This window comes from Molossus molossus, unplaced genomic scaffold (assembly GCF_014108415.1).
Source record: "Molossus molossus isolate mMolMol1 unplaced genomic scaffold, mMolMol1.p scaffold_m16_p_3, whole genome shotgun sequence".
Taxonomy (NCBI): Eukaryota; Metazoa; Chordata; class Mammalia; order Chiroptera; family Molossidae; genus Molossus; species Molossus molossus.
Window position 1 is genome coordinate 121,791,824 of NW_023425366.1, and position 11,880 is coordinate 121,803,703.

At 48.7% G+C, this 11,880-nt stretch overlaps 1 protein-coding gene and 1 non-coding gene across 4 annotated transcripts; one reads left to right on the forward strand and one right to left on the reverse strand.

Moving 5' to 3' along the window:
- Positions 1-314: 314 nt before the first annotated feature.
- On the reverse strand, positions 315-3,881 carry NME4 (NME/NM23 nucleoside diphosphate kinase 4). 3 transcript variants are annotated; one of them, XM_036279939.1, is made up of 5 exons: positions 3,731-3,872; positions 1,772-1,905; positions 1,396-1,497; positions 1,183-1,295; positions 317-767 (listed from the first exon to the last, which is right to left on the reverse strand). In XM_036279939.1, the coding sequence occupies exons 1-5, from the start codon at positions 3,819-3,821 to the stop codon at positions 644-646; spliced, it is 564 nt and encodes a 187-aa protein (XP_036135832.1). In that variant the 5' UTR covers positions 3,822-3,872; the 3' UTR covers positions 317-643. The 3 variants fall into 3 exon arrangements, with proteins under 3 accessions (XP_036135834.1, XP_036135832.1, XP_036135833.1); XM_036279940.1 differs by lacking the exon at positions 3,731-3,872 and adding an exon at positions 2,119-2,140 and having other exon boundaries at positions 321-767; XM_036279941.1 differs by lacking the exon at positions 1,396-1,497 and having other exon boundaries at positions 315-767; positions 3,731-3,881.
- A 7,892-nt stretch (positions 3,882-11,773) lies between these two features.
- Positions 11,774-11,880, forward strand: LOC118642955. The gene has a single exon (XR_004961864.1). It is a non-coding gene; the product is annotated as a U6 spliceosomal RNA (small nuclear RNA).

Below are 11,880 nucleotides of genomic sequence, written 5' to 3' on the forward strand. Positions count from 1 at the left end.
AAAGTGGACACCAGGCTTTCTGCCCTGAGGGTAGTCTCAGCCACTACCTCTCCAGCTACCCCTTCCTGCCACCCTCCAGTCCTGCCCAAGGTAGGAAACTCCTCCTTCAGCAGAATCAGACTGAGTGGAGGCTGGTACAGCACCAGCTTCAGGGTCCAGCTTGGATTCCTACAAATTTCAGACTGGAGGTCTCTGGACCTCTGCCTGAGTCACACATTCAACAGTTATAGATCTGCTAGTGGTATATGAGATGGTAAACTTCATCTTTACTCTCAAACTTCTTACAACCTTGTATAAAGGTCTCATTAGTACTTAGACGCCATAATGAGTGCTCCACCCCCATGCACAGCACAATAAATTTTAATGTCTCCCCTTTGGGGAGGGGAGGTTCAACTACCCACTTCTGGAGACACCCCAAAGGTGGTCTGGCATTTTGGTACAGAAAGGATTAGGTCCAATTTCTTGCTTGGTTAGGATACCAAAAGGCACATAAAGTTGGCTCAACTGCTCCGGGCTGAGGCAGAATGTGAACAGGGAGTTGGTCTGGAACAGATGGACAGAGCACAGGGTTGGACTCAAGTTCTTGTCGACAGAGGTATTTGGTCCTGGGTGGATGCTGGAGCCGCCGAGGGCAACCTGAGGCTCAGGCTGGGTACAGGCTGCTGCAGTGGCCTTCATCTGTCCAGTCCACCAGCTCATTGCTCTGGAACCACAGCTGGATCTCCCTCTGGGCCCCCTCCACAGAGTCACTGGCGTGGATGACGTTCCTGTGCCAGGTTAATAGGTAACAGAAGTAAGGCACAGGCTTCAACATGCACCTTGGGTGTCTGCTGATTCCCTACTGTTCAGAGGAGCAAGCTGGGTGATGATGCAGAAGGGAAAGGAAAAATAGGGGAGCTAGAAAACTGGGTTCCAGCCTGACCTCAGCCTCTTACCCACAACCTCGTGGACCAGCCCAGACTGTTACTTGGGAGTCCACCCTCAGGGTATCTGGCAAATTGAGTCAGATATCAGACAATGATGGCAGAGTATACAGGTAACACATAGGGAATGCTTTATCTCCCTGAGACTAGCAAACAATAGGTGTGATGTCCCACATCAAAAGTCTCTTCTGGCTTTACTTTCCCCCAGCAAAACAACGAGCTTATGTCTGCATGTCTGCGTGGGCCAGGGCCCCTGTACCTGCTGATGTGGAAACTGAAGTCTCCTCGAATGGTGCCAGGGGCAGCCTCAGCTGAGTCAGTGTGTCCTATCATGGCCCTTGAGGTGCAGACCACATTGGGGCCTTCCCAGACCTGCAGCACAGAGATAAAGGTCGGGAGAAGTGGGGATCACCAAGGGCTCAGCAGCTCTGGGCTTACTCCAGGGCCCTCCACCCCTTCCACCAGGCCATACCATGGCCACTACAGGGCCAGAGCTCATGTAGCTGATGAGGGCTGGGTAGAAGGGCTTCCTTCGAAGGTCGTGGTAGTGCTCAGCAAGGATGCTCTCTGGCGCCTGAGTGGCGTTGGGGGAAGGAGTGAGAGGAGCCCCTGGAAAAGGAACCCCACTAGGCACTGGGGCAATGACTTTGCAGATAACACCTTCATGAGCTGGTATGCCAACCACGGTAAGTGCAGAACAGATACCACCTCTCCATCCCTCCCTTTCTACTTCCAACAGGACACTCCTCCTGAATCAGGGTTGATATGAAGGGCTGAGCTCCTGAGGTCCATGAGAAGTCCTCCCCCTAGTGCCCTGAGGGACACCCACAGGCAGAGAGCCCTGGTACCTGAAGCATCTTCATCCCCACCAGCTTGAAGCCCCTCCTCTCAAAACGCCGGATCACATCCCCAACAAGCCGCCGCTGCACCCCATCTGGTTTCACAGCCACCAGGGTCCGCTCCCGGGTCCAGGAGGGCCCTCCTTTAGAAGAGTAGGGTTCAGGGATGCTGCCTCACCTTTTTTGTCCCCTGACCTGTGTTCTCCTGACAGGACCCACATGTCACGTGGACTAGTGTCTACCTCCACCAGAGCAGCCCTGGGGGGGAGAAGTGTGGTGCCCACAGCCAGGAACTGCCCAGCATGGTGTTGCTTTTCAGGGACAACCAGGGTTCTGGGTTCCTGGGGGCTTCCAACCTATTGGAGGGGCCATGGCTCCTCCCAGGCAGTAGCAGAAGCTGTCCATGATGGAGCTGGTCTCCCCTGAGATGGCATCTTAGAGAGCTGGAGACACGGAGATGCCTCACTGGAAAGAAAGCATGACTCACCTGGTCAGTGTGGCTCAGTGGTTGAGCATGGACCCATGCACCAAGAGGTCGCTGGTTCAATTCCCAGTCAGGGCACATGCCCGGGGTTGTGGACCAAATCCCCAGTGGGTGGCATGCTGAAGGCAGCCAATTGATATTCTCTCTCATCTATGTTTCTATCTCTTTCCCTCTCCCTTCCTCTCTCTCTAAAAATCAATAAAGGAAAAAAATTTTTTTTTAAAAAGAAAGCATGACTCTTGGCCTCAGTTTTAATTCCTGTACTTGGGGGATGATAGCACAGACATTGTCTGAATCCCCACTTGCCACATCACCAGGGACACAGAGTCCATCCTCTGGGTCTGAGGTGAAGGAATAGCAGAGAACCAGGGACAAGTGCACCAGGTAGGCCATGGACACCAGGACAAAAGGGACCTGGAGACTAAGGAGGAAGGTAGAGGGGTTCCTGTCTGCAGGTGAGGAAACCTGGAGGACTTCTCTTACACCTTATTAGCCAAGCAGGAACTCTGCTGCTGTGGGGTTTCTAGGTGGGCAGCTTCCAGACCCAATGAGAGCACTGAGCCCTGCCCCAACACAGCCAAGAAGACAGGAGGCTGCATCCTCCTCCTACAGCCCCAAGCCACGTCTAGAGTTATGTAAACCCTCAGCATTGGATACCGGGTCTTCTCTTTTGAGAAGAGCCCAGACCCTGGATGTCCTGCAAAGTCCTTCAGAGACAGAACCCGTGGAGAAATGAGAGAAGGGTTAGGGCCAGGCAACATCCCTGGGGGCATCTGCAGCTACCATTCCAAACCCCAGGAGCAAAATTAACCAAAACTGTGCTGTGGGTCACCCTTTCCCTTCAGGGCTGAATAAGGCCCACTTGGGGAAGCCCCTTGGCTTGTTTGGTCCCCCCAAAGCCAGTGCCTAGGGGCCCACTGTCTAGCCTGGCTTTGAAAGACGGCAGTCCGCTCTTCCCAGCGTTTGGAACACTTTGTCATCTTGCTCTTAGCTGGGGTGGAGGATCTGTTACAGATATGGGCCCCAGGGCCCCAAACAGGTACGGGCCAGGAGGAACTAGGGCCTGGAGAAACCCCAAGGACAGCGGCTCCCTGGGAGGAGTTTTCATCTACTGAGAATAATTTCCCCCACAGGAGCCCCAGCTCCGCAGGGACACCATCACCACCCAATGTGGCCACTAGGTCTCTGTCTTCCTCCTGCTCCAGAGTGCCCGGGGGTCCCTCTGCCGACCCGAGGCAACCTGGGGAGGTGGGCGGCAGGAGTGGGGTGTTGGAGGGCAATGAGCGGTAGAGGGAGGGGCCCGGCCCTGCCCCGGCAGCAACCTCAAGAGCGCGCCGCTCCAGCCTGCCCCTTCGCGGACACCCGCGCGGCGGGTCGGACGGGCTGCGGGGTCTGGCCTGGCCCCCGCCCCAGGGCTGCCCAGTCTTCCCACGCGCCAGCGAAGGCTGGGAGGCGCCTCCCGCCGGTCCCCTCCCCCCACTCACCCGAGCTGGGGCGCACGAGCAGGCTGGGGACCCCGGCCAGCGAGCCGCACAACAGCTCCCTCAGTAAGGAGAGCCTTAGGAGGCCGCTCATGGCGCCCGGCGCTGGCGACACGCTGCAGGAGCGCGCGGGACTCGAAGGCCTGCAGGGAGGGAAGAAAGGGAGGAGGGGCGGAGAGAGGGAGGGAGAGGGGAAGGAGGGGCAGAGGGATGGAGGAGAAAGAGAGGAGGGGCAGAGGGAGCGATGGAGGGGAGCAGAGAGGACAGGGTGGACAAACGGAGGGAGATATTGGCCTCCTCCCATCCAAACCCGCCCCTTTCCATGACTGACCCCGCCCCAAACCCACCCCGACTGTTCATTTGCAAGGCCATGGAAAAATATGTGAATTTCTGTTAAAATCAGAAGAAAAAAAATAATAATATGAACTCCGCATGGATTATATTCGTCCTCATACCAACGCAGTCGTTAAATAGTGACAGACAAGAAGCTTCATATATTAAATGTGTACAACTTGGTGAGTTTGGAGGTAAGTGCATAAAGTGAAAACATCATGACAATATATGCTATATACATATCCATCATCTCCAAAAGTTTTCTCCTACCATTATTACTATTATTATTATTATTAATGTGTGTCTCAGTGTTAAGACAATATAAGATATATCTTGTTAGCATTTTTTGTCATTCAGATTGGCGGGCATCACCTTGGTTTTCTTTCTTTACTAATTTTTTTTTTTAATAGAGAGGGAAGAAGGGAGAGAAAGAGAAACATCAATGTGAGATACATCAAGCAGTTGCCTACGCAATGCCCTTCAACTAGGGATGGAACCAGAAACCTAGGTATGTATCCTGACCATGAATGGAAACTGCAACCTTCCAGTGCACAAGGTGCACAAACAACACCAACCAAACCACACCTACCAGGGCTTTGTCTTCATTCTTTACTGGATATAGAATTGTGGATTGACAGGAGTTTTTCTTTATTGCAGCATTTTAAAGATGACATTCCAGCCCTGGCCATGTGGCTCAGTTGGTTGGAGTGTCCTATGTACCATAAAGGTTGCCAGTTCAATTCCCCATCAGGGCACATACCTAGGTTGCAGGATAAACCTCAGTTTGGGCATGGTGGCAACCAATTGATGTTTCCCTCTCACATTGATTTCTCTCTCACTTCCTCTCTCTCTCTCTCTCTCTCTCTCTCTCTATATATATATATATATATATATATATGTATGTATATGTGTGTGTGTATGTGTGTATGGAGTCCTAGCAAGTGTGGCTCAGTTGGTTGGAGCACAGTCCCATGCACCGACAAGAGGCAGGTTTGATTCCCTGTCCAGATGTGTATGGGAGGCAACAGATTGATGTTTCTCTCCACCTCTCTCTCATTCATTTCCTCTCTCTAAAATCAATTTTTAAAATACATTTTTGTTTTTGGTACGTGCCCCTAGCAGGAACCGAACCCAGGACTCTCCACAGACCAATGCTCCAATTTGGCTCAGGGCTTAAAATGTTTTTTTTGTTTTGTTTTGTTTGTTTTGTTTTATCCTCACTCGAGGACATTTTTTCATTTTTGTTCAGATAGAGGGGGAGGGAGAGAGAAAGAAAGAGAGAGAAAAACGTCGATGTGAAAGGGACACATCAACTGGTTGCCACCTACACGATCCAACCAGGGCCGGGGACAAACTGCAACCGAGGTACGCGCCTTTAGTGGGAACCGAACCCGGGTCTCTCTGGACCACAGGCCAACGCTCTAACCGCTGAGCCAAACTGGCCAGGGAGGGCTTAAAATGTTTTTTAAAAAGTCAATAAACAGCAGTTAGAGCGTTGGCCCGCGGACCAGAGAGACCCTGGTTTGGCTCCTGCTGAGGGCACATACCTCGGTTGCAGTTTGTCCCTGGCCTTGGGGTTGTGTGGGTGGCAACCAGTCGATGTGTCTCTCTCACATTGATGTTTCTCTCTCTCTCTCTTCCTCACTCTCTCCCTCTCGCTTTATCTGAGGATAAATGCAAAAGTGTCCTAGGGTGAGGATAAAAAAAAAAAGTCAATGAACAGCCCGGCCGGTGGGGCTCAGTGGTTGAGCATCAACCCATGCACCAAGAGGTCACCGGTTTGATTCCCAGTCAGGGCAACATGCCCAGGTTGTGGGCCAAATCCCCAATGGGAGGCATGCAGGTGGTGACCAACTGATGTTCTCTTTCATCGATGTTTCACTCTCTCCCTTCCTCTGTCTCTAAAACTCAATAAAGAAAAAGAAAGTCGATAAACAGCCCTGGTAGGTTTGACTTAAAGGTTAAAGCATCAGCCCTCGGACCAGTCAAGGGCACCTACCTGGGATGCAGGTTTGATCCCCTGCCCTGGTTGAGGTTGTACGAGAGGCAACCAGTTGATGCATCTCTCACATTGATGTTCTTTCTCTCTCTCTCTCCCTTCTTTCCACTCTATCTGAAAATCAGTGGGAAAATATTCTCAGGTGAGGATTAACAACAACAAAAACAATAAACATATCCTAGGGTGAGGATAAAAAAAAAAAAAAAAGATGATATTCTACTGCTTTCTAACCTCTGTGGTTTCTAATGAGAAGTCAGAAGTCATGCACATTGTTGTTCCCTTAAATGTCATTTTTTTCTGGCTGTTTTTAATCTTTTCTCTCTTTTTATTTTTATTATTTTTATTTTTTTGGTACGTGCCCCTAGTGGGAACCGAACCTGGGACTCTCTGGTCCGCAGGCCGACCAACTGCTGTGGTAGAGTTGCTACATCTCCTAGACTTAGTAGAGTGGCCTACTATAAAGTAGGTGTCATGTAGGGTCCAGCAAGTTACTTTTTTGTTGTTGTTGTTCAGATAGAGCGGGAGGGAGAGAGAGGAAGAGAGAGAGAGAGAAACATCGATGTGAAGGGACACATCGAGTGGCTCCCACCCTCACGACCAACCAGGGCCAGGGCCGGGGACAAACTGCAACCGAGGTACGTGCCCTTAGCGGGAACTGAACCCCGGGTCTCTCTGTACCGCAGGCTGACGCTCCAACCGCTGAGCCAAACCGGCCAGGGCGCAAGTTACATTTTTAAAAAGAGCCCTGGCCGGTTTGGCTCAGCGGTTGGAGCGTCAGCCTGCAGACCAGAGAGTCTCGGGTTTGGTTCCCGCTAGAGGCACATACCAAAATAAAGAAAAAAACAATTGTATCTTGCCCTGGCCGGTTTGTCTCAGCAGTAGAGCATCAACCCACAGACCAACGAGTCTCGGGTTTGATTCCGGACAAGGGCATGTACTTCGGTTGCAGTTTGTCCCAGGCCCCAGCTGGGGTTGTGGGGGAGGCAACCAGTCAATGTGTCCCTCCCATGTCGATGTTCTCGCTTTCTCCCTTTCTCTCCTTCCCACTCTATCTGAAGATAAATAGAAAAATGTCCTTGGGTGAGGATTAAAAAAAAAATGTTTTATCTTTATTGTTGAAAGTATTACAGATGTCTCCCCTTTTTCACCCCATTGACCCTCTCCTCCCAACTCCCAGCCCCCTCCCACCTTCCCCACACTATTTTCTGTGTCCATTTGTTATGCATATATGCACATAAGTTCTTTGGTTTATTTCTTCCTGCGCCACTCCCTTTCCCTTTGAGGTTCTTCAGTCTAACAACCAATTTGTACTTCTTAATCCCTTCACCTTTTTCACTCACCCTCCCCCCCAATCCCTTCCACCTGACAACCAACTAAAAGTTCTCTGTATCTATGAGTCTGTTTCTGTTCTGCTTGTTCATGTTGTTGATAGATATGTATTTATTGCCATTTTATTGTTCATATTTTTTATCTTCTTCTTCAAGAAGACCCTTCAACATTTCATATCATATTGGTTTGGTGGTGATGAACTCCCTTAGCTTTTTCTTGTCTGGGAAGCTCTTTTTTTTTTTTTTTTTTTTTTTTTTTTATCCTCACCCGAGGACATTTTTCGATATTTTGTTCAGATAGAGTGAGAGGGAGAGAGAGAGAGAGAAACATCGACGTGAAAGGGACACATCGAGTGGTTGCCACCCACACGACCCAACCAGGGCCGGGGACAAACTGCAACCAAGGTACGTGCCCTTAGCGGGAACCGAACCCGGGTCTCTCCGGACCGCAGGCCGACGCTCTAACCGCTGAGCCAAACCGGCCAGGGCATGGGAAGCTCTTTATATGCCCATCTATTCTAAATGATAGCTTTGCAGGATAGAGTAATCTTGGTTGTAGGTCCTTAATTTCTCTCTTTGAGAGAGAGATCAATGTGAGGGAGAAACAAAATGATATTCATCACTTTGAATAGTCCTTGCCACTCCCTTCTGGCCAGCAAAGTTTCTTTTTTTTATCCTCCCCCTAGGACATTTTTGCATTTAGCTTCAGATAGAGCAGGAGGGAGACAGGGAGGAAGAGAGAGAGAGAAATATCGATGTGAGAGAGACACATCGAGTGGTTGCCACCCACACGACCCCAACTAGGGCTGGGGACAAACCACAACCAAGGTACGTGTCCTCAGCGGGAACCAAACCCAGGACTCTGGTCTGCGGACCGACGCTCTAATCGCTGAGCCAAACCGGCCGGGGTGCAAAGTTTCTTTTGATGAATCAGCTTGACAGTCTTATGGAAGCTCCCTTGTAGGTAACTCACTGCTTTTCTCTTGCTGCTTTTAAAATTCTCTCTTTGTCACCCAGCCTGTGTGTCTCAGTGGTTGAGCATCGACTCATGCACCAAGAGGTCACCAGTTCGATTCCTGGTCAGGGCACATGCCCATGTTGTGGGTCAAATCCCCAGTGTGGGAGCATGAGGAGGCGGTCAATCAATGTTCTCTCTCATTGATGTTTCTAGCTCTCTCTCCTTCTCCCTTCCTCTCTCTCTAAAATCAATAAAGAGCCCTGGCCAGTTTGGCTCAGCAGTTGAGCATCGGCCTGCAGGCCAGAGAGTCCCGGGTTCCCACTAGGGGCATGTACCACCAAAACAACAACAACAACAACAAAACAATAAAATCAATAAAGAAAAAAAATAAAATAAAAAGATTCTCTTTTTGTCTTTAACCTTTTGCATTTTAATTATGATGTGTCTTGGTGTGGGCCTCTTTGGGTTTGGAACTCTCTGTGCTTCCTGAATTTGTATGTCTGTTTCCTTCACCAAGCTAGGGAAGTTTACTGCCATTTTTTTTTTTATCCTCACCCGTGGACATTTTTCCATTTTTTGTTCAGATAGAGTGGGAGGGAGAGAGAGGAAGAGAGAGAGAGAGAGAGAGAGAGAGAGAGAGAGAGAGAGAAACATCCATGTGAAAGGACACATTGAGTGGCTGTAATCTTGGTTGTAATCTTGGTTGTCCTTAATTCCTCTCTTTGAGAGAGAGATCAATGTGAGGGAGAAACAAAATGATATTCATCACTTTGAATATTCCTTGCCACTCCCTTCTGGCCAGCAAAGTTTCTTTTTTTTATCCTCCCCCTAGGACATTTTTGCATTTAGCTTCAGATAGAGCAGGAGGGAGACAGGGAGGAAAAGAGAGAGAGAAATATCGATGTGAGAGAGACACATCGAGTGGTTGCCACCCACACGACCAACCAGGGCCGGGAACAAACTGCAATCGAGGTATGTGCCCTTAGTGGGAACCAAACCCGGGTCTTTCTGGACTGCAGGCCAATGCTCTAACCGCTGAGCCAAACCAGCCAGGGCAAATCTTTTTTGGGGGGGGATATGTACCCCTAGCAGGAACCAAACCTGGCACTCTCTGGTCCACAGGCCAATGCTCCAACCACTGAACCCAACCGACCAGGGCCACTGCCATTTTTTCATATAGGTTTTCAATTTCTTGATCTCTCTCTTCTCCTTTTGGCACCCCTATGATGCGAATGTTGGTACACTTGAAATTGTCCCAGAGGCTCCTTACACTATTCTCATTAAAAAAAACTTTTTTTTTTCTTTTTGCTGTTCTGATTGGGTGTGTTGTGCTTCCTTATATTCCAAATTGATGGCTTGATTATCAGTTTTACCTACTCTACTATTGATTCCCTGTAAATTATTCTTTAGTTCAGTTAGTTCATCCTTCATTTCTGACTGGTCCTTTTTCATGCTCTTGAGGTCCTCACTAAGTTGCTAGAGCATCCTTATAACCAGTGTTTGGAATTCTGCATCTGGTAGATTGCTTCTCTTCATCATGTTTAATTCTTTTTGTGGAGTTTTGTTCTGTTCTCTCACTTGGAACATGTTCTTTGTCTCCTCATTTTGGCTGCCTCCCTGTGTTTGTTTCTATGTATTAAGTAGAGTTGCTACATCTCCTAGACTTAGCAGAGTGGCCTACTATATAGTAGGTGTCCTGTAGGGTCCAGCAGCACAGCCTCCATGATCACCCCAGCTGAGCACTCCAGGTACATCCCTCTGTTGTAATTGAGTCTTGATTGCCGTTGGCACATCAATGGAAGGCATATACTCCAGCTGATCAGTTTCAAGGACTGGCTGTGAACACTGATCACCAACCTCTGACCACCTTAGGCCCACCGCACAGAGCCAGACTTACTTCAGCAAGGCTCTGGTACCTACTGAGTCCACCCTTTGAGAGTGTTGCTTATGGAAGTGGTTGGATGATGGTGCTTCGATGTGGTCTGAAGCCATCCACTGGTTGTGCTGGCTCTGGGGTCTCCTGGGAGGTGCAGGCCAAAGTCAGCCACAGTGTGTGTTCTACCCGGGGCCACCAGGCATACGCTATAAAGTGATCTGCAGATGGCTACTTCTTGTGCTGGGCTTGGAGGTGCCCAGGCAAGGCCAAGCTATGTATTAGGTACAGCTGCTGCTAGTGTTGGGCCTGGGGCCACTTAGCAAGAGGTATAGGATTTTAGGAAAACCCAAAGCATGATCCAAAACAGGCCATTCCTATGGTAAAGCCATTGGGAACAGCTTGGATTGACCAGAAATTTGGGTGGAGCAGGGCCTCAGGAAATCATCAGGGCAGGGTAAACAGTGTGAGCCCGTTTGTTGGCGTCCCAGATATGGCACCAGTCTGCCAGCCTTGTGGGGTAAGTGATCACCAAAGGAACAACAACAAAAAAATCAATAAAATAGTTACAATTTTTTTTTTTAAGAAAACCTTTCTTTTGGTAAAATAAAGATTCAGAAATTGAAGTTTGTTCATCAAATGTTGGAGGAAATTCTTTTGGGTCATTTTTCAATGTGTAAATTTCTTTTCTATCTTAAGTATGTTAATCCTATATCATATACATAGCACCTATTTTCTCCCATTTGTCTACTGATTACGTTTATCTTGCTTCTTACTTTCATACTTTTTAAAATATTCACCTAAGGACATGATTTTCTTTTTTTCTTTTTCTTTTTTTGGTACGTGCCCCTAGCGGGAACCAAACCCGGGACTCTCTGGTCCGAAGGCCAGCGTTCCAACCGCTAAGCCAAACCGGCCAGGGCGAGGATATGTTTTTCATTGGGGGTTGAACGACCCTTTCACAGGGGTCACCTAAGACATAACAGTAGCAAAATTACAGTTATGAAGTAGCAATGAAAATAATTTTATGGTTGGGGGTCACCACAACATGAGGAACTGTATTAAAGGGTCACGGCATTAGGAAGGTTGAGAACCACTGGTCTAGAGAGAAAGTATGGGAGAGGGAGAGAAAGAGAAACATCGATGTGAGAGAAACACTGATTGGTTGCCTCCAGTACCACCAGGGATCAGACCCACAACCTGGGTATGTACCTCGACCAGGAATTGAACCCGAGAACTTTCCGTGCACCGGACGATGTTCTAACCAACTAAGCCACACCTTTCATACTTTTATGGTTACATAACATTTTTAAAAATGTAGTCAAATAGCCTGGCTGGTGTGGCTCAGTGGATTGAGAGTCACCCCATGAACTGAGAGGTCCTTGTTTGATTCCAGGTCAGATCACATGCCTGGGTTTCAAGCTCGATCCCTGGTGGGAAGCAGCCGATTGACGTTTCTCTCTCATATAGATGTTTCTGTCTCTCTCTCTCTTCCTCTCTCTCTCAAAAAAAAAAAAAAAAAATCAATAAAAACATATTTTAAAAAATAAAAAGAGTGCTCACTTCGGCAACACATATACTAAAATTGGAACGATACAGGGAAGATTAGCATGGTCCTTGTGCAAGGATGACACGCAAATTTGTGAAGCCTTCCATATTTAA

What these genes read in the sequence shown, in the direction of transcription:
- NME4 (XM_036279939.1), bottom strand. Translation starts at nt 3,821, where the DNA reads ATGAGCGGCCTCCTAAGGCTCTCCTTACTGAGGGAGCTGTTGTGCGGC. An exon ending in GCTCGTGCGCCCCAGCTCGG is followed by an intron (nt 1,906 to 3,730) that starts GTGAGTGGGGGG and finishes ACTCTTCTAAAG; the next exon opens with GAGGGCCCTCCTGGACCCGG. An exon ending in CTGGCCCTGTAGTGGCCATG is followed by an intron (nt 1,296 to 1,395) that starts GTATGGCCTGGT and finishes TCTGTGCTGCAG; the next exon opens with GTCTGGGAAGGCCCCAATGT.